The sequence below is a fragment of the Microtus ochrogaster genome (genome assembly GCF_000317375.1).
Source record: "Microtus ochrogaster isolate Prairie Vole_2 chromosome 14 unlocalized genomic scaffold, MicOch1.0 chr14_random_1, whole genome shotgun sequence".
NCBI classification, from domain to species: domain Eukaryota; kingdom Metazoa; phylum Chordata; class Mammalia; order Rodentia; family Cricetidae; genus Microtus; species Microtus ochrogaster.
The window spans coordinates 8,143,584-8,166,081 of NW_004949096.1; the positions used below are offsets into that span (position 1 = coordinate 8,143,584).

Sequence of the window (22,498 nt, forward strand, 5' to 3'; positions counted from 1 at the left end):
CCTAGAGCAGACAACAAAGAGTGTGTTGGATCCCCTGGAGCTGGAGTTAAAGGTGGCTGTGAGCTGCCATTTGGGTGCTGTGAACCAAACCCAGATCCATCAAAGCAACAGAGATGCGGACTAGCCAGCTCTGGTGAGTGGGTGGGCAGAGACTCTCTCAAACACAGTCAGTTTGAGCAGCAGGCACTCTCAATTGCTAGGCCACCTCCCCAGCCTTTCATATCCTGTATACTATAATAAAGTTCGCAAAAATAGGAGCAAAAATCTATGATATTAATAGATAAGATTTTCATGATCTCTTGGCCCATGGAAAAGAATAGAAGTTTCAAGAGCAGCATATATACATAGAAACAAAAACAAGGTTATTGCATACTGTTATTATCTCAAGACCTATTTTGTCTGGTGAGGCTCAGTGTCTTCCTCAAAATTTTATTCTCTCTCTGAACTTTGTCACTAAAGAGATATTTATGATCAAATAACAAAAAGATAAATAAGGTTGGTTTATATTTGGGGGTAAATGGTTGCTTTTTCTCTGAATAGTGTTTTCATGGATACAGACATTTATCTGCAGAGGATTTAAAGCATAAGGAAGTAAAAGGGAAAGTTTGAAGTGTTTCCCTTCATCTCAGGAAACAGGATGCTGAGTCTGGTCCCCAGTACTGTTCACATTTGAGCATTTTCTGAAAGCTCACATTCTATTCCTATTGAATTCCCGCTGGCTTGCAATATGCAAATATAATTTGGCTTCCCATGTGGCTGCTGGGTCACTTGAGGCTACTTTGATTGCCTGACCCTCCAGCCATGCTATGCCACTAAGTGGGGACCTCACTAGCAGGACACAGGCTCAGCATCTGACCCTGGTGGCCTTCTACTGCAGGTTTTGGCATATGCTAGACTCTCAGTTATGATCTTGGGCTCAGTTTTATGATGCCAAGACAGATGTCAGAAGTAAAACATCAATTTTAGTCTGAAGATTAAAATTTCAGTCTTTAAAATTCTACAATTCTATTATTTTTAAACTAGTTTTTGTTGTGTTTTTTTGCTAACTTTGGTTCAAGATTATATTCAAAAAATTATTTTTTGTTTCCTATATTTGAGGTCACTATTGATTTCCTAGGCACTAGGAGTAGATAATGAAGCAGGAGCTGACTTTCTATCAAGGTCACATCACTTAAGCTGGATTTGAGTAGGGTAAGTCAGGGTAGAATTGTCCAGTAAGAGGTTTATGCTAAAGTCAAAGAATTAGCTGGTTTCTGCTTGTTAGAAAGGAAAAAAAAATCACCATTGACCCAGTGAGAGTTGGTCCTTCTAGTGCTGGTGAGACGGCTCTGCAGTTGTACAGAGGCCCTGGGTTCATTCTCAGCACCCACATCAGACAGCACACAACTGCTTAAGACTCTCTCTGCTGGCCTTTGAGGGCACCAGGCACGTATGGAGAGCTGTGTGTGTGTGTGTGTGTGTGTGTGTGTGTGTGTGTGTGTGCGCGCGCTTGCATGCCTGCAGTCACTTACACATACACATAATATAAAAATAGACACATCTTTTCTCAAAACAAGTTGATTCTCCCACTTTTGAAAATTATTGATGAAAACCTCAAGAACTATTTTTTTTTTAAAAAAAACATAATAACATTTTCCAAACTACTGGTGGTGTGTTAAGTGAACGACATCATGCTATAACCTCTGATAATACTGAAGTCTACATTACATTAGTGCTTCAGGTAACACATTAGGCAAATTCACACCATGCAACCACCCAAACTTATTGTGAAGTTCTATTTCTAGTGCAGTTGCCAACCAGCCAGGCTAACCAGAAGCTTTGGCACTGCCCAGGACAAGCCAAAAGTTCAAAGTGTCTACCTTCTAGCAAATATTTTTCATATGATGTGAAAGGGATTCTCACTGAATTTAGGGAAGATCTGGGGAGATAGGAAGTGGCCCATAGAACAAAAGAACCAACATGGAGAAAGGTGGTTTCTCCTGCCCTCTACCTGGAAGCTGTTCCCAGGGCAGTGATCCAGGCTTGGAAAATACCAGCAAAAAAGGAGAACGGGTTTTTTCTGGTCACCACAAAGTAAATCAAGGGGAGGAAGATGCCCCCATGGATGATGAGGCCCACGATCACTGTGATCATGTACATCCCCAGTTGCCTAGCAACCACTTCTAAGTCCTTGATGGCGATGATCTTCCCACAGATCAGGCAGGCAATACCCAGTGGGGAGTACCTGGAAAACAGAAAAGGAAACAATAGCTTTGAAGAGGTCATGAAGTTAGTGATTCAGGACCTAAATTCCACCTGGGGACTGCACCTGGAGGAAAACCCTCCCTCTTTTTATTTTTTATTTGTTTGTTTGTTTTTCTGCACACACACACACACACACACACACACTCACACACTCACACACACACACACACAGTGCTTTGCTGAGGGGTGAGCACAAGATTCCATACTTTGAACTGACAGGCTTAACTGTTTTATGGACTGTGTGACGCATGTTCTGACAATTTAAACACAAAGGCAAATTTTATTGCTACGGTGAGTTCTAGGAATAAAGGAGGCAGGCTTTGAGCTTATCTTTCTGCAAACACTGAGTTGAAGGCTGAGAGAGATGAATGCCTCTGGAATCTTGTTTGACATCCTTGTTCTTCAATTCCTTTCTAGAATTTGGGGACTAACTTGAGGAACTTTCTGGAAATGTACAATCTTGGATTTGTAGATGTCCATCTTTTTTTTTTAAATATTGGATGTTAGGAAATATATTTAAAATAATGGAGAAACCAGGAAAGGGGGAAGGAAAAAGAGAGAGGCCTGCCAAAATAAAAGCCCCTGAATCAACGAGTCCATTTAGAGAAATGTAGTTTGGTGACTTTTAAGCCTGAAAGCCTTTCTCCCCATATAACAGCAATAATGCTGGCACTTATTGTGTTTCAGTCACTATAGCAGGGCCCACACACTCAGAACCTCACTTAACCTGCCCACAACCCTAAAAGCTCCCCTTCAGTATTACCACTTAGTAATTAAGGAAATAGTCCTTTGGAGAAGAGAATCACTAGTCCAAACCCACAAAGCCAGAAGGAGAACCATCCCCGCTTCTGAAAGCCCAGACCTTGAAGTTTTTCTTACCAAGCCACACTGCTTCCCTTTAGTGCACCATCCCAGTTCCTTGTAGGTAAGCGTACAATTACCATATACCAATAATGCCATATTGACATTTGTTTGCTGTCCTTATCTTATAGAGGGCTTAGAAACTGTTCTGTTCCCCTTCGTGGGAAAACTCTCTCACGTTGACATGGTTTTTGCTCGTCTGAGACTATTCTTTATTATAATTAATTATAGTAATAACCGGTATTATTATTATTTAATAGAGGCACTGCTGGGCATGAATTTGTTCACACTCTGATAGTGTCTGTTGGAATAAGATATTTATAGGAAGATTTATAACTCATTAACAATTAACGACACATTTTTGAGAATAATGAAGAAGAAAATAAAATCCCCAGATAGGGATTCCAATGGGGGGGGCAGAGGTGAGACTCTTTCCTTCCTTTCCTCCTTCCTCCCTCCCTCCCTTGCTCCTTTCCTCCACCTCTCCCTTCCTCCTTTCCTTCCCACAATCAGGCCTGGTTCCAGTCTTTTTCTAAGTTTAAGAAAGGCTGTGGAGAGCAGCTGAGAGTCCTTAAATACAGAAAACATGGACGTTGTCCAGCCTTTCACCAGCTACTGGACCTCATTGGGGACATATTCTCATTTTTCTGCTGTGGGCATCAGGGTTAGGGGCTGACTCCATCATCACCAAGTAGCCGTGAAGCTCAGCGCGAACGTGCATCCGTGTACACACTGCCTGATTTCCTCCCCCATCCTTCTCACTGCCGGATTTCCTCCCCCATCCTTCTCACTGCCGGATTTCCTCCCCCATCCTTCTCAGTTCGATTCCTGACTCGGAAACTTTCACAACAGCCTCAGATAGCACAAACCTGGGCAACAAGGCCTCTCCTGGTCCATGCCCCTTCATCCAAGTCTGAGCTAATGAGGCTTTCTACAGCCTCTCACAGGCTGCCCAATGGCAGATGGTCTTCTGAGCAAACCTTGTTCAGAAAGAGCCAGGTTATGTCTGACAGCAACAGAGTAGAGCGTTAGTGTCGCTCTGCTCTTCCTGGTATAACTTCCAGCCTGATCCTCTCTTGCTCTCCCCTGGGGTGCAGGCTGGCCATGGTTGCGGACAGCTTCCCTAGACATTAATAGGAGTGTGAAACAAGCATTCTGTCATGTCATTTAACCCTCGTGTTTCTTGCCATTTGATATTCTTCTGGTTGCCTGTAGTCACAACATCTCATCAATCAGCTACAGAGCCCCAGAAGTCAGCACTTCGTCACCGAGACTGTAAATAACTGGACAGAATGCCTTCCTATAGAGCCCTGAAGGGTTTATCTTCATGAACCAAGAGGTCAGTTCTTTTCCCAACACCAATCATCCTTTAAAGCCGTCCAGAGAAACTAAGATATGAGCTTTTGGGGATGCTAGTCAGTTTTCTTTCACCCCCTGCTCCTTTCCCCAGGTCAAGTCATCTGCAGAATGGAGGAAACACGTTTTCGAGGCACTTTGCCAGGGAAGAGCAGCTGCAAAATTCCCTGGGGGCAGTACAGTTGAGCCAAAGGCAGATGGGCTAGAGAGAGGCTCAGCAGGAGCACCCAGCAGGTGGGGTTTGGGTAGAGGGGGTAAACACCAGCTCCCATTCTAGATAGAGAACACTAACCAAATGCCACAAGGTGAAGTGTGAGTGTTTGAGAGTACAGAAGACGGAACATGGAGTGGCCCTTGCTACTCCAAACACTTGGCCGCCTCTAATTGGATGAATATTAGTGGGGGTGTAAAGAGTCTTTGCCCTTGGACTTACGGCCATTACTTCCCTACGCCTGACTTGAGCTGTATTCCTGGGCTTCCACTATCAATGAATGAGCTCACTGTAGATGATAGTCCATGGGAAAGAAAGGGGGAAATGCCCAAAGTCCAAGGCTACCACTCAAACTGCCTGAGTTGCAACGACCAAGACCATAATTAAGTGCAAATAGAGGCTCCGGGCTCCACCCAACAACAGCTCTGAAGCCAGTGACACCCAGTAATTACTGATCCGCTTCCAGTTCAAGACACAGTCATTAGGACAGAAGTGGGGAATGATTCCATGTAACCCACAGGTGGGTTGTTTTCTCAGCTCTGCGTTTTGTGTATAAGGGCACTGTGCCCCCCAAGCTTCCTGTCACAAATCAATGAAACCCAAGCCATGAGTGGCCCCCAGAGCCCCGGAGGCTCTGACTCCTGCCTGCCTCTCCACCATCACCCCCTCCTTTCACCATTTTAACCATTCTCACTCCAGTGGCTCCACAGCTAGGTTCTGAACCTCAAAAGCCTTCCCCTCCCGGCTCCCTCTGCTCAGAGTCCCCCTCTCAGTTCACTGTGCTGTCTGTCAGGTCTGGACCGTGTCTTTTCCCCACACATCCTGGCCACTCAGGCCTACTTCCTTCACTCTTGACCCTGCACCCTGCCTTTGCTGTCTATGTCACTAACTAAACTCGTGTTTGTTTCCTTTTGTCTGGTTCCCTTCCTGCCTTTCACTACAGTGTGAGGCCCACATAGGCCGGAATCCTCTGTGGTATTCACTGTTACACCGCATCACCGTCAGTTAGAAAGGATTAGTTATTGAGTGAAAGAACAAATGGACTGAAAAAAATTCTTTGCTTTACCAAACTTTAGTTAGGTCCCTCCATCGTTAGGCTCTATTTGTCTCCTTCCTTTAAAACACTGTTTTAACAAAGAACCCCACCAACTCAGTTTAGCCAGTATCTTCAGTGTGTGGCTGTCCATCTATGACCAGGTTCCTCATTGTCCACCACCCCCTATGTGGTATCTGGCTAACCTGGCCTGACTTCAACAAGAATCCTGCTAGGCCCTTAGCAGAATCCCTGAGTCTTGATTATAAATTCTCAACTTCACAGTACGGTTGGGTCTGAGCCTAGCTCCTCTCCATCACTGTAAAAGCACATTGCTATGGCCCCTCTCCCCTTTGAGGCCGCCCTGCAGAAAGCTACCCTCCCTGGCTCTTTAACAGTATGAATGGTGGAGGACCAGTAGTCAAGTGGTAGAAACAAAGAAAGGGCAGATACCTCTTTCTCTAGTAGAGGAAGACTATGAGAAGTTTTGCTTCCTGTTTAAGATTTTCAGGGTTTGGAAAAAAATTTTAAAGAAATTTTAAAAAGTTATAGAGCTTTCAATAAAACCAGGGGGTTTTCAGACTTCTTAAAGACTTAATACACACAGAGATGCAGGAGATAAGGGTTAGATTGATGGTGAGAATGGTTGCAACAGAATAACCACAGGCCTATTCGCAGAAATGCTGTGGTCCTGTGGGGACAGAACAACTTCAATGACTGGGGTCAGCATTTTACCCAATTCTCGAAGCAGCTTCATGACATGGATTTTACAATTATTCTTGTTTACTAATCAGAATATTAGAATTTAAATGGGTCTAAGTTGCCTAAGGTCGCATAGCTTGTAGCCAGAGCTCTTAGATTTCATCCACTTCGGACTTGGAAAGACACTGAGTTAGACACAGCTGGACAACAGAGCTTTGCAACCTTTGTGCTTAGTGTTGGCATCTGGAAAACGGGCTACTGAAAGCATCTATTTTGTTAGGTACTACTAGGGTGAAAAGGGGTGAACGTGGAAAGTTAATACCAAGCATATTGAAAAAAAACTGGAAAGTCTTAGCTATAATTTAGTGATGATAATTTTTACTAAATTAATTTAATAATATATTAATTGAAGTTGAACACAAGATGAGATAAAAATAATTCCACTTATATTTTAATGATCATAATTTTAAGCCAGATATGGAGGTACATACCAATACTCAGAGGAAGGATCAAGTCATGGTCTTCCTTGACTATACAGCAAATTTCAGCTGGCCAATACTAATAATACAAATTATATTATCTTCACAATGAGTTTTTCACCAAATAAATACGTAAAAATTTAGCATCACCTGAGGAGCTGAAGGCCCAGAACCACTACCGATGGGAGCACCATATTTTACCACCCTCCCTTTATCCTTTCTTATTTCAAAAGTTCAATGAGGTGAACATGCCAGAACTAATATTTTGTTATCTTATTGAACTGAAACCTCAAAGCCTCCAGTTGGCCTCTCATTCCTCAAGTTTTAATGAGACTCAACCACAAATACATCGCTACACTTGGCTCTGGGAGATAATGTGAATTTCTCTTAATTCTCAGGTTATGGAATGTTATCATCCTATTGATTTTGCTTTCCGTCACTTAGTTTCAATTTCTTAGCCATTTTGACGAACTGAATATATTGCCTGCCCCTATTTAAATGTTTAAATCCTAATACTGGGCATGTAGAAGTGGACCTTTTAGAAGTGATTAGACAGCACTTGAATGAGTAAGACTGGTGTCTACTAAAGTTGGGACGGTTCTGTCCCCCAGATTCCTGTGTGTTGAGTCATAGCCTCAGAACGGTGGTTTAGAAGATGGGTCACTTGGAGGTGAGCCCTCCTAAATGAGATTAGTGTTTAATAGAAGAGCCTTGGTGAAGCCCATTCATTCCTTTCACCATGTGATGGCACACATAAAGAATCGTCCACAAAGATCAGCCCCTCACCAGATAACAAATTTGCCAATGACTGATTTTGTACTTGCCAGTCCCCCGACCTGTGGTTTTAAAAAAAATCCTTTGTTTGTAATTTCACCTAGCCTGTGGTATGCTGTTCCAGCAGCAGAAAGAAGCAGACTAAAGCATTGCTCTAGAGAGGAGACCTGGGATGTTCCCTCTTTGTCCCCCGAGCTGTTTCTTTCCCAATTCAGATGAATGTGTTAGGAGTCGATCACACAGACACCTTGATCAGACTCCCAGTTTTCTGAGCTGGGAGAAATACCTGGAATGTACAAGTCCCTTAGGGTATAGCATGCCGTTACAGCAGCCAGAGCTGGGATGAACATGGGAAACAATAAAACCCGCTCTCAAGTCAAAGGACAAGCACATCAGATTTGGCCCAATGACACCACTGTGGGAAGAAAGGGAAGCAAGGGGGAGTGGAGGAGAATTTCCACCTTCTCTGTATCGTTCTGGTTCACACCCATCCTTTTTGTACTGGAAGGAGGCCACTGCCCTCTGGGGACCAGGCTCTGCCTGGCACCATCACAATGTCAGAGCAAGCAGACTTACCACATGATCATGATCACTAGCTTCATTACGATCTCATTCAGGATGTTGAAGAACTCCACCATCAGCTTGGCCTGCTCGCCCATCTTCCCCATGGCAATGCCGAAAGCAATGAAGAACCCTATCAGACCTGTGGGCAAACGACAAATGAGTCAGGACAAATGACAAAATCTCTGCTTCCTTTCCCTCACTCTTTAGCAAGAGAGAAGGGGGGTCAATTCTGCCTGCCACTCACCCTTGAATAAATTAGGAATGAGAAGGAAAAAGCATTCCATTTCACACCGAAAGCCACCCCACCCCCGCATCCTCTAACTGTTGCTTTTCTTGAGATTTTTCACATGGACAGGCCAAACTCTAAGCAGTTCGAGTGTGAATTCCTTGAAGAAAATGAATTCATTTTCATTCCAAAATGAAAGGTGCCATCCTCTCTTCCTCCTCACTTAACAAATCCTGTGGGAACAGCTCCCATCATCACCCAGATTAACCGAGAGGAGCCTGTTGGCACTCAGGGACTGCCATGCCAACTCTGGAGCCACTGTTGGGACAGCAAAGACCAAAGAGTCCATAAAGTTCTTGTTAGAGAAATGTCTAGATCATTTTGGTGTTGTTCTGAGAGACACATGGCAGCAACCCTTCACCCTGGGACTACCCTCCAGCAGGTAGAAGGAAGAGGCGATGAAACAGGAGACAAGAAACCCAAACTTGCTGGGAAACCCCAACTAATTGCCCTTTTAAAATTCAACTTGTCAGGCTTTCTTTTCTCAATCCATTTCAGGACGATAAAGCCAGAATGTAGAGCCGATTATTAGATCTTGTCAATACCTACCTCTCGGCCATCTTCTCTTTTTACTTGACATCCTAGTTCAATCACACATCAGACTCCAGGGCCAGTCCTAACCTAAGGCAGGATGGATTTGAGGAGCTCGCTCCCTGCTCCTCTCTCTTGATAGAAGCCTCATTTCACCACATCCTGAAGCAAATCCAACACTCAATCCCAGACCTTTTGCATCTTCACCTGTCTAAGGACCTGGTAACCTGCCCTTGTTCTTTAGATCCTCAAAGGCAGAGCCTGGAATCTATTTCCAGAGATTCACCCTCACCCCCATTTCATCCCCAGTATCACCTCACACACTGGAGACTGGGCCCACTGGCCATCTTCTAATTCCTCTTTCTCCATCCTCTTTTTGACCCTGCCCTGCCTCAGTTTACCAGGGCTTAATTTCAAGTCTTTCCTTATTACAGCCAATTATTCCTGAATTTTGGTTTATGTCGGGTCAATCACAGCATTATAATTCGATTCTCCTAGACATAAATTACTTCTTTCTGAACCTCTGACTTTACCTTTCTCCCCCTCATCCCCCAACGCCACCCTTCTTCTCTACACCAAACATTCATGAGCCTCGTTAACTACACTTGCTAGGATCCCATCTCTCTTTAGTGAAAATAATGCAGCCCTTGTATTGAGATGACTAACATTTGAAATTTAATATCTTCCCTCTTAGCTCTTGACCAGAGGGATTGATTAGTGACTTCACAATTGAGTTATTGACCCCAGGAAGATGCGGCTCAATGAAGACTGAATGCAGGGCAGAATGAACTAATTTTGCAGTAATATGGATACTGGGTTCCAGCTCTTCCTCCACCCATGCAGGGCAGCTTGCTGGGTATGACGACAAAAAGTCCATCTGCGGAAACTCAGGCTGAGAAGTCCAATTACTTCTGAGTTAATACTGTTGATAATGTAATATACAAAGTCTTAAGGTCCCCAAGAATTAGAATGAAGACTCTCCTCAGAGACAGCAGACACTTTATGTCTTTATAAAAAACAAAACAAAAAGATTTTTACAGGAGCAGTTGACGCTGGCTTAAGCAACTGGAGTTAAGTTGGGGATTCAGAGTTCTTTTGGGAGTTCATCTGTTTAGCTGACTTTTGAGACTAGTATTGGTTTGTAGCTCAAGTTGGTCTTTGACTAATCATCCTCCTAAATGCTGGAATAACAGGTGTGCTATACCACACACTGTAGCTCTCTGGGTTTCTTAGGAGAAAAACCCGTCCTTGAAGAAGTGGAAGAGAGAGCCTGGGCTCTATCTTCATGTATTGCAAGGCTCAGTCCTTGGGACTTTCCAAAAATCAAAGAGCAGAAATACAGAAAAACAAAACAAAAAGCAGAGTCACTACCTCTGCCCTTGCAAGGCCACGGAAAGAACCTTATTTCAGCTGTGACAGGCAAATGGGAAGTTTCTCAACAATCTAACTTCCCTTGGCTTCACAGTGCCTTGCTGTGTACTTGGATGGAATGCCGCCATTCAGCCCGCCATTTCCCTGGGTAAACATTGCCTAATTGAAATTGCTCACTGGAACAGGAGTGTTTCATTTGAACAAAGCCCTCTTAGACTTGGTCGTTGGGGTTGAGCGAGTTGCCAGTGTTTTGCAACTCCCAGGCACAGCCAAAGGTCACATGACTTTCTAGAATTCATCAAGCCTCTGGAAAAGATGAGGGCGAAATGATTCACTCCAAAATATCAGCCTGTTAGACCTTCAACCTTCTGGAGAGGGGAGCTTCCTTTGTCAAGGAGGTGGTATCTAAAGTCACAACGCACCAGAAGGAGCGCAGAGAGCTGAGAAGGCTCCCGAGAAGCTTGTGGATATCTTTCCAGTGGGGAGAGAGAGGCTGCTGGCCTACCTGCAAAGCCTCCACCTTACAGGGCCTCCCACACTTCCTCCTCCTCCCTCCAACCACCTCTGGCCTCTCACTGATTCACCTGTGCTTGCTGATTGCTGGTTGCCTGGTAACCCACTCAGTTTATCTCCTCCCTCACTCTTGCCTATCCAGCCTGCTTTTTTCCAGGTCAAACACAAAAAAATCACTTCAGCCTAGCAGTCACAAAGCTGCCTGCTCCTCCGCCACCCACTCTCTACACAGATATCCTTTGAGAAGGACCACGAAGCACAGCAAAAAAATCAATCAAGCAGAACCCCAATCACGTTCTGAATTCCAGATACATATGAATGTTTTTTCTTTGTTTTAGAATAGCCCAGGCACTTGGGACATGCCTTTAGTTACACTAAATTACTGTTATTGTCCTAAAATTATTATTTGTTATTGTCCTAAAATTTAAGTTTACCTGATAACAGTCCAAGGAGACAAGGGCATTGATCTCTGAGATAACAAAGGGACAGGATGTCAGAGCTCACCCATCTAAACAGCTCTCACCTGAGTCCTTAGAAACTTTGTTTGCAAGACCTTGCTTACAAATTCCTATCTTTCCATCTTCTGGATAAATGTCCCATTTTCTTGACATCATAGTATTGGTGAGTGGTGAAATTTGAGGTGTGTGGGCCCAGCCTGAAGCCCTACAGTGGTTGAGTGGGTAGTAAAACTGGGCAAAATTGGAGCCGATCCCATGAGGGAAACCTCACCCCCGCACTTTGTGAGATGTTTTCTGGTTGAGTTCTTCCTCAGAACTTCTTCTTCTACTTTTTATAATGATCAGAACTTGTCTGAACAGAACTCGGGGCATGTGCTCATTCCACAGTTACAACGGCTGGTCCATGAAACCCATGCCAATGCCATTTCAACTTTCCTGCCGAGGCTCAGAGAAATGGAACAACTTGCCTAGGAGTAGACAAGCTGAATCTCACATTTGTCCAGCTGAAGAGAACCTTTGGATGGGTGGGGAGAAGGCACCAAGCTTGAAGAAAGAGGTTCCTGAGATCCTAGACACTTAAACACGATGCTCTACAGTGCCCCTTTGTTCCCCAATCTAATGCTGGCCAATACCAGTAACTTTGCATTTTTTTATAGATAGGAAGCTGGGATGGGGCAACCAGCAAGGTGTTATTGCACAGTGACATCTAAAAAAAAATTCTTAATAAACCAAAGATAAGGATATCTTATTTCATAAACTGGTTAGAGCCATAAGGTGAGTTGACAGCACTAGGCAGAGTCAAGGAATGCGCCTGACAAGCCTCAGCTCCTTCCTCTGTTCCCATTCCCCATCTCCGACTGCCATGTCCCTTTGGGGTCTCCCTTCTGCCCATCCTTCTGTCCCTCTTCCTTCACAGCTCAGCTCAGTCTCAATGACCCTCATTTTGTTCCCCAGAAAGAGCCTCCTGCGCCACCTAGAGGTCAGCAGAGTTACTGCGTCCTCTGGGAGGAAAGCTTGGGAAAAAGAGCTGAGGGAAGAAGGCAACAGCAAAAGGCTGGCCACTGTCAGCAACAGAGGTGATGGACACCAGCAACCAGTTTACCTACCCAAGACATTCATCCCGTCTTTGAACTCCAGGCCCTTCTTTATAATGATTTTAGTTTCCTCGGGGGCCTCGTTCATGGTTTCATTCAACATGGAGATGACCGCCTTGGTTGTATTGACCTCCTCGGCCTGAGGTGCCACCAGGACTTTCTTTGTCACTGTCTGAATCTAATGGAGAGGGAGGAAAAAGCATAAAAGTGAGGTGTGGTCTGAAAGGTCAACAATGACCCAGCCAACCACATATTTTAGGGTTCTCAGTAATGTCAGAACGAGGCTAATAGAAGTGAGAAATAGTTTATGTTTATGCTAAACAGTGTTAGCTCATGGTTTACGCAGTAGGGTGCAACTGTCCTACTGACAAGGCTCTTAAATGATTTGTGAAATTCATTTGCACCCTCCGCTCCCTAAGCAGTGCAGTTGCTGAAGCTGGGGGATATGTGACCCTTTTTCCTCCCATGATAACACCTTGCTTGGGGGGTGACATCATGTGTCCAACTTTGATGCTTCTCCAATCTGTGAGACCCAGCTAGATATTCCTTCCGCTGTACAACATCACCAGAAGCCTGTCCTGGGCCTTCGATCCTCCCCAAACCAGGTTCTGCTGGAATCTGGACATCAGGGGTGACATCTGCCAATATTCCAGGATCATGTGATTCATATGTAAGGTGGGAAAACATCCCCTTCTTTCAGGCAGCAAAGCCAGCTAACCCTCGCCCAATAATCCCCAAGCATCTCTCAGGCTATTCCTTGACATCCGTGGAAGTGGTTCTAATTTTAAATGTGTCAGGCATCCTGCATGCAAAAATCACATCTTAGCCTCAAAAAATACCACTTTCGAGGGCATTAAAATAGAAATCATTCAACATCCTAGAATGTGGGTGCTGGCACGCAGAGGTGACAGATGGCTGAACTTTGAATAGATACTGAAAGGGATGCATGGAGAAGTCAGCTGACTTTCCAGACGTCATAGTTATTAGCAGAGCTGACACTTGAACTCAGATGGCCTGACCACCATTGAGTTCCGCCCACCTCCTTGCACCATCTGCTAAGTTAGGTGGACTTGATCCTTCTGTGGCTGAGTTTGACAGTTAGCCATACAGAACTGGGATGACAAGGGCAGGAGAGAAGGATGGGCAGGCTTCTATAGGAGGTGCCAGGGGTCTTCCATGTTAACCTGGCCACATGTGTACAGGACCCAAGAGTGGCTACACAAGGAGATGGTGACCCAAGTTCTGAGAAATAGCAGCGTGAAGAGAAAACACAGAAGTGACACTTCTGGATGCAGCTGCCAGGCTCTGAGCCACAAAGGTGGTGAAGAAGCCAAAGCTTGGTTAATCTGAAGTGATTATCAAGGCCCAGGTAAATCATGACCGTCAGGATCAGGTAGGAGGCTGGGAGCTAAAGCCTTAGCATCAAGTATGTCCTCTATAGGTAACCCAAGGCTTGATTTTCAGTTAGTCGGTGAAGCTAGATTCAACAGGAATCATGTTTGACTCCAAAATCTGCTTTCAAACAGCACAGGAAGGGCTTTCAGTTGAAGCCGAGGAGACAGGGACATTGATCGGCACACTGGTCAGGTCTTCTGCCTGAGGTCTCACAGAGCCTGCTGTGGTTGGGCCATCTGAATACCTGCTGTAAGACCTGAGCACAACTTCCCAGCATCCCTTACCTGAAAACTGACACATCCCTCCTAATTCACCTCCACACCTTCCTCCCACCAGCCTCTCCCGTTCAGCTACCTGTAGCTTTGTCTGTACCCACAGCTGTCATGCTGGGGATTTTTCAATGGAAAACCAGTCATGGAAAACCATGACTCAATCTTCCTTAGAATAAGAATGTGAATTTGACCCGGGTCCACTAGCAACTGCTTGAGATGAGTTCTGCCTTCTTCCATGTGACAGGAAACATGTGGAAACTTAGGTCCTCTCAGCCAGCCCTGAACAATAGGCAGGGGCCACCTCGCTTTTACACACACACAGGGGCTGACTCAAGCAAGTCAGGATGACGGAAAACTGCCTTCAATCTAGGAACTGGGCTCCTTCCTTTTCACATCTGTTTCTAATTCTGGTCAGGAATCCCCCTTCACTCAAGAAAGGCAATTTTAAAATACTCCCTGCCAGGCCACAGGAACCCAGAAAGGACTAGTGACACCCCTTCTCCTCATCTCTGTCAATGTTACTCTGTAAGAATGAACCCCTCTAGTCAAGGCCCTTGGAGCCAGGGTGAGGATCTATACCCATTCCTCCCTCAAGGTAGAGGACTATTCTTCCTCACACCACCCCAACTCAAAGGGAGCTTGACCCAGGCCTTAGCTGGGGGAAGCAAAGCTCGGGGACCATAGGAAGAAGCAGGATGATGGCAGGAAATAGATCCTGATGCGGTCTTCTATCCCCTAGAGTTCAGACAGTATCCTTCGCTGTGGGACAAAGAACATCACCACCCAGGAATGACCCCAAATGTGAATATGGCCAACACCACAGAAGCTGAAACCGATAAGATCAGAGCAATAACTCTGCATCCTAGGGCTTTCTGGTTTTGTTTTCCAGACTGAAATGGGGGTATCTGGGATGCGACCTGGCACAGGCAGGAGATCAGCTCTGTTGGATCTCTCATACATCCCCACCTTCCCTTTCTTAGCTAATTTCCTAGGATTCATAGGTACAAAACTCATATCTCAAAATTTTCAAAAAGACTCGGCTGTCACTTGTACCTACCACTCCAAAACAAGCAACTTCGTTCTCCTAGGTGAGGCTAGGAAGCAGATGAATGGGGGACCCTCAGTATGGTTCCTTCCTCAGCCTGTAGGCACTCTACAGTCTACTTGCCCTATCTGGAACGGTGTTCTTTAACATAGGTCCACATTGACTGAACCATACATATTCACGGTGTGTAATGGAATATCTCCATACATGAATAGACACCGAAAATGATCCAGTCAAGGCAAGGAGTACATCTCCCATTTTAAATATTCATTTCTTTATCAAATGACATTTGAAAATCAGAAAAACCCATCCCAGCCTGCTATGATGTTGGTTCAGCGGGAGTTGGCACTGCATTTGGAGGGCTGGAAATCCAGATTTTTCTTCTAAGCTGCCTGTCTCATAACTTCATTCTTCAGGGGTTCCCTGAGAAAGGGCTGAGACATATGGGGTCCAGTGTATTTTCATGAGTTAAGGGGAGTGAGGTGTGTGCCCACCTAAGCTGGCCCTGCGGAAAGAAAGCAGGGCAGTGAGTGTAACCTTGGCTGGTGGCTCCACAGCTTCACTTAACAGAATTACCTGTTTTTAAAAGAAATAAGTGTGAGTGTGTGTGTGTGTGTGTGTGTGTGTGCACGCCCTGGTATGGGTATGAAAGTGCATGTGGAGGCCAATAGTTGATATCAGCACCTACCTTGGTCTTTCTCCCTCTTCTGTTTTGAGACAGGGTCTCCCAGTGAACCAGGAACGTGCAAATTCAGCTACACTAGGGATTCTACTGTCTCAGCCGCCCCAGGGCTAGGATTAGAGATGCATGCTGCTTCCACAATTAAAAAGTTATCCTCAGTCCTCTGTTCATCTTGAGGATGGATTACAGATTCTCATTTTGTAGGCTAGATTAAATCAGTATCTTTTTCTTTATGGAACACATAGAGCTTTGAGATAGTGTTGAGAACCAGTGGGCAGCTCAGAAGCTTATGAATAAGACTGGTAAGAATGTGTTCGTGTGCAACTCGAAGATGGGAACAAGAAGGAAAAAGGGAAGGGTGAGTCTCGGAGTGACAAGATATTAAGGATGCAGGAAACGATGATTCTGGAGCCACTTGACTCCACTGCCAGAATCCTTCCCCAGAGCACTTCACACAGCACTTGAGCATGGCAGAGGCAAATAAATATTAAGAAAATGTGGGCTACAAAGATTAATAGAAATGGGTTAGATTAATATGTAAGAGCTAGCTAATAAGAGGTTGGAACTATTGGGGCCAGGCAGTGTTTAAAAGAAAAAAAAAAAGAAAATCACTACTCAGAGTTGAAACTGTCTCTATGCTACCACGCACTAGGTGGGCGATTGTGCAGGAATGCCACAGGGCTTTGGGTTACCTGTTGGAAACAGGCTTGCACCAGGTTCTCTGGGAAGAGATTTCTAATGAGATCCAGGAAGGCGTCCAGGCTAGACACCTCGTCGTTCTTCTTCCCAGGCCCCAGCTGCTTCTTGAGCTTGGGATTGCCAGGGTGGATGGCCAGCACCAGAATGACGCCCAACACAGCGGCAATGATGGTTGTGGACATGTAATACACCATGGCTCTCGTACCTAGGCGGCCACTGGCTTTAGCATCCAAGCCTGACAACCCTGGGTTTAAAAGAAATTCAGAAAGATCAGTTCTGTTCTTTTCTACCCATGACCTCATCCCTACATATCTGCAACTCCTGGTTTTCCATCATTCAGTTACATTAGTGGTCAATTAACACTCTTAAAAGTAAATATGTAACCAATTCTACGTTTTACATTTCCATTTTCTAGTGATTTTTTTTAGATTCTTTTTTTTTTCCAAGACAGGGTTTCTCTGTGTAGCCATGGCTGTCCTAGAACTCACTCTGTAGGTCAGTCTGGTTTTGAACTCACAGAGATCTACCTGCTTCTGCCTCCCAAGTTCTAGGATTAAAGGCATGCATCACCATCCCCCGGCACTTTTTGAGATTCTTGAGAGCTGGGGAGAGTTGGTGACAATGGGCTCATAGTTTACAGATAGCTATATGATGTACACACCACCAGTCAGTATCGCATATGTGAGAATAACGTTGAAGAGTTTTCCATTTTTAATTCCAAGGTAATATATTTTCCATTTTTGTGACCTTAAGTATCTTCTCTGGGGTGATGGTCTAGCCGAGGCTAGTGTTTCACTTGTGTTACTATTCTATTTATTGTCCTTATTAAGGAGAATCAAAAGCTGGTACATCAAGGTCGTGTTCAAATGTCTTTAGAATACATTACTAGAGCCTTAAAGGGAGAGTCAGCATGGCCCTCCCATCTCTCTGTGCTGAAACATGGTGGCCTCATGTGTAACCTCATGTGGCTATGGGAGAACACGTGTAAGAAGCAGCTGCCAGCAGCGTGTGCAGCATCTGTCCTGAGCGAGGTGAGAGGAAACCCCAAGTTAAGTCACACAGACCTCAGCCCAGTGGGTTTTTCTCCAGATGCTTTTTCAGTGTGCCCACTTCCTAGTTTCAGTTCCTGCCTCTGCTGAGCAGAGAGACTGAGTCCTTTTCTGGGGATAGGCCCTTTATCACATGGGGGAGGAAGTTGATGTGAATTTCTCTGAATCAATCTGACCCATGTATGACCCACATCTCTCTACAACCTAAAATGTAATTCTGGGCAAAGGAAGCCAGGTCTCTCCTAGCTGGCCTGTATGAGATCTGCTGAACAGGACCGGAGAACATTTTCTCTGTCTCGGAGAGATTCACTCACCCCAGGATTTAATGACTGCAAACTTACTGGGTCCCTAAACGCTTGAACTTGATACCCGGTGTTGCTGGTGCGAGGCTGTGGGGCAGCTTGCCCAGCATCTGAGTCAGCTGGAGTTACTGAACCCTGCTTCTACAAGGTGGTCAGTGCCAAAGACAGCTCTCAAGGTCACCTGGCTCACAGGTACCCAGCTAGTTTGTACCTCTTACTCTTTTTGTTTTTGTTTCTTTGTAGCTTTGGAGCCTCTCCTGGAACTAGCTCTTGTAGACCAGGCTGGCCCCAGACTCACAGAGATCCGCCTGCCTCTGCCTCCTGAGTGCAGGAATTAAAGGAGTGTGCCACCACCTCCTGGCTGGCACCTCTCACTCTTAATTCCAAAGTAGTCACTACGCAGTGCAGCATACCCTGTTTCAATAATATTGTCTGGTGAGAAGAAAATTATCAACATGAGTTCAAACATAGGAAAAACTCAAATCAATTAATTCTTTTAGCCAAAAATGTTAGAAAGTATGGTATCACATATTAAGGATATAATCTTTGACAAACCCTCAGCTTTTATGCCTAGCATTTAATCTCTTCTCAATTCATATCTTCCCATATACCCAAGTAAATAATAAAGGCAGCGTACTTTTTCAGTCCCTATACCAGTTTCTGAATAAAATATATTTTTGAAAGTAATAAAAATGAAACAACAAGATACCATCACTGTTAATACATAGCTGTTCCTTTATATCTTTGTCTGTAGGAAGGAAAGGCAGAGTGAATGATAGATGGTATTTTTTTTCTTTTCTAGGACCAATGATTCATATCTTAGAAACACTAGTAAGTTCAGAAATGCAACGATCACATCTGCTGACTCAGCCAAACAGAAACTCTACTTGGAACCCCAAAGCCAGGGCAGGGCTCTGCTGCACTTTGGGCAGGCACCAGGAAGGAGCGCTCACCTGTGATTAAACTGGAGATGATGAGGGGGAGAATGAGCATCTTCAGCATCCTCATGAGTATGTCCCCCGGGAAGGCTATCAACATGACCACATCGGGGTGGATGGGAGACGCCAGGCGAAGCAGCCCGCCACATACTGCCCCCAGGATGACACCTGTTGAAGAGGAGAGAGAGGAAAGCTGAACTCAGTGTTTTGTCCTCGTCAGATGAATAACTCTGCGGACTCCTCTCTTTGATTATCTTTTTCTCATGCGTCTGCCTAATGGATTACAAATACCACAAAATAAAGACATGACACATGGCAAACCGATTTTGACAACGAGCACGATCCCTCTCGGTACGGCTCCAACTATTCTAACACTAGGGGAGTTCAGAGAACATTTTCAGTACTCCACGAGGAGAAATAAAGACTTGACTCCGAAATTTTTAGAGATATTGATTGCATGTAGCATCACAGATTCTCAGAAGAACCAGCTCCCAGCAGGCAGTGTCCTTTCTTCTCTCAGTCAGATCTGGCAATGTGATCTGGCGTTTGGTGTGTATCTTCCCTTTTTACTGAAGGCCAGAGGCATACAGGGCTCTAATGATCTATAACCTAGGAGGAGTCCAATAGAGCGAAGATGCTGACAGAGATGCTGTTTGCCGCACAGACTCCTACGTTCCACAGAAAAACCTTAGACTGTTGAAAATGGGTGGTCAACATAAGCCACAGAAGCAAAAACTGGAATCCAGGCCACAGCCCCCTTGGTGATGGGGAAGGAGCTGCCAGTCACATGAGTCGTGGAGTTAATTCCGGGGATGTAAGAGAAGGGTGTAACTCAAGGACAGATCTCTTTTCCTGGATCTACAGGTTAAAAAAAGTCAATCTTCTTCTAGTCCTATGATGAATGAGACTTGATTACATAGTGTGTGGGTCTTAAAATAATGTCTGTGGTTCCCTATTTCTAAGAGAACTGAGGCAATCCCCAGCCTTGATTCCAGTCCACTGGCAGCTGAGATGGCACAAGGCATATGTGCATGGGTGGGTATGAGTGTTGGTGAGGAGGTGGGGGGATGAACTTTAGTTGCTTCTCTGTAGCCTAAGTGAGAGCCGAGGAACAAAGAGAGAATCGAGAACAGAAACTGCGGCTGTCATTACAAGAAACTGCCATTTGCTCTGTTTTCAATACACCTTGTAGAAAACCCAAAAACGAGACTGTATTGACAACTCAGACCAAAGAATCATCCCAGAACGAGGTCTCTCCCATGTTCCCCTCTCCAGATTTATCAGTTAATCAAAGTTGGTGATGTTTCTGGCAAAGGCCTGATGGGGTTTTCTGGCCCTGTTGTCCTTATCTTGAAGCAAGTATTTCTCTAAATGTTGTCTTCTGCCTGTCTGCTCAGAGATCACTCAGATTTGCAGCATTGCCAATTCCTTGGCCTCTCTCCTAACCGCTCAAAACAATAGTCTTCACGAGTGTGGCCCAGAACGTGCATTCCCACTCACGGGGAATATACACACACGTTATTGAGAACCACAGATTCCAGAGGACAGCAGATGCCTAGTTGGGATAGATTTGCCTCTGAGGCAGCAGGCTTCCTTTTCTGGGGGAAGCACTCTCTGAGAGGCTAGCTTCCCCACAAATCAGGAGAGCTTGGGAGAAAGGAATGGGGTGAACTCAGGAGAAAGGGGAGGAGAGATCGCAGGGCACCTACCAAACACCGTCAGTGAGAGCAGGAGGTTCTTCCCCAGCTTGTCGCACATGCGCAGACCCAGGTTTCGGTGCTTGGGCTCCTCAGAGCTGAGGTGGCTGTCGTGCATGCGCACTTCCACCTGCTTGGGCATATTGTTGGCACTGCAACAGAAAGCAAGCTCATGATTAGTGACTCCCTGGGCTGAGGTAATGAGGTAATGGGGGTCTCCTGTAGGCAAGTAGGGGGACGAATTAGGGGCACAACAGGATTCCAATTGACCTGTAGAGCGGATAGATGCTTCTACCACCGCCACGCCCATTACCCTGTATCCCCATCGTAAGAAAAAGAAGCACCATGGAAAATAGCAGGGGTTCTTTCCCAAGAGTCACTCCGGTGCGACTCTGGCATGGGAGTGTCTATTCCATTCTGTTGGAATCTACAGGACATTAAGTTTCAAATCTGGATATGTCAAGTTCCAAAATTTGAGCTCTTTCATTCACTTAATGACAGGGGAAGTGGTATATATTTTTTTTCCCAGGAAAGTCGCAACTTGAATTACACCAAAATTAGAATGCCCCCAAGTTCAAATTTTCCACATCCTACACGGGTGAAAGTCACACCTGCTGGCAACCCAAGCCTTCCCTCCATCCTGGAAAAACCACTTATACACCTAAAAGAAAGTTCAGTCACTGTGGTTTTAATTTTTTTTTTGAGACAGGGTTTTTCTATATAACAACCATGACTGTCCTGAAACTAGCTCTTGTAGTCCAGGCTGCCCTCAAACTCACAGAGATCTGCCTGTCTCTGGTTCCCTAATGCTGGGCTTAAAGGCATGCACCACCACTACCCAGACTGTAATTTTAAAATGTTTTAAGTCAGAGCTCTGCTAAATTCCCATGAGTCAACACCACCAATAGTCAAAGCAGTATGGCAGCATTTTGGCCACTGTCATCTTCAAATACAACTCAGTCATTTTCCAGATGACACACCCTAAGTGAACACAAGCTGTCTTGGCCAGTCTGCTCCACAGAACCCCTGCTGAGGAAGTGAGAACCTTGCTCCCCCTCCCTGTCCCCCGGCTACCTCACTTCCTAGGCCAGTAAGATTTTTAGAATGAAGCGTGCGCATTTCCACTTTGATAAACTGAGGACACATTTGGTAGCTCTGTTTAAGAACACCATCATTTGACGGGTGAAAACAAAACAGACCGAGAGACTGCAACACCCAGAAGGACACGTCACTGTAGGCGACATGACAGTGCCTTCCAAAGAAGGGTGCTAACCTTGCTCTGGTACTCTCAAAGGACTGGACAAAGCCTCGTGGAAGCAATGTCTGCCTGCAGAGCAAAGGCCTGGCAGTGACTATGGTGGTAATGGGGAGAGGTGGACTTCAGGGGTTCAGTTTTCACTCCAGCACCTGCTAGCTGTGTGATCTAGTGTTTAGGGTGTCCAATTTTTTAAACTGGAGGCCAGAGGCCAGGGCTCTAAAGATCTACAATGTGGGATGAGTCAGATTATATTATAGTATGGGAAGGAAGGCTCTGATATTCCTTCATAAAAATTCAGTAAAGGGGGGGGACTAGAAAAATGGCTTAGTAAAATACTTACCCTGCAAGCAGGGAGATTGAGTATGGTCTTTGGAACTCACTTGAAAAAGCTTATTGTAGCAGCATGCATTTATACTGCCATCACTTGGGGGGCAGAGACAAGTAGATTCCTAGGGCTTGTTGGCTAGACAGCCTAGCCTATTAGTGAGCTCCAGGCTAAATGGAAGGCCTTGTTTCAGGGAAGAGAGGTTGATGGATGGCACCTGGAGAATGGCCTTTCACCTCCACATGCACAGGTAGACATGTGCTCACACATCTGCACAGGCATGTGCACCCATCCACCGGGACAGCAATCATACACATCTGCACAGGCATGTGCACCCATCCACCGGGACAGCAATCATA

The 22,498-nt window shown here is 45.2% G+C and overlaps 1 protein-coding gene across 1 annotated transcript in view; it reads right to left on the reverse strand.

The window, feature by feature from the left end:
* Slc1a2 (solute carrier family 1 member 2) overlaps positions 1 to 22,498 on the reverse strand; it is a 131,023-nt gene that overhangs the window by 26,532 nt on the left and 81,993 nt on the right. Inside the window, exons 2-7 of the mRNA XM_005364094.2 lie at positions 20,569 to 20,708; positions 18,875 to 19,027; positions 16,564 to 16,814; positions 12,490 to 12,655; positions 8,237 to 8,363; positions 1,991 to 2,224 (exon numbers count right to left, since the gene is read on the reverse strand). Coding sequence (XP_005364151.1) covers positions 1,991 to 2,224; positions 8,237 to 8,363; positions 12,490 to 12,655; positions 16,564 to 16,814; positions 18,875 to 19,027; positions 20,569 to 20,708 — 1,071 coding nt within the window. The remainder of the gene's footprint in view (positions 1 to 1,990; positions 2,225 to 8,236; positions 8,364 to 12,489; positions 12,656 to 16,563; positions 16,815 to 18,874; positions 19,028 to 20,568; positions 20,709 to 22,498) is intronic.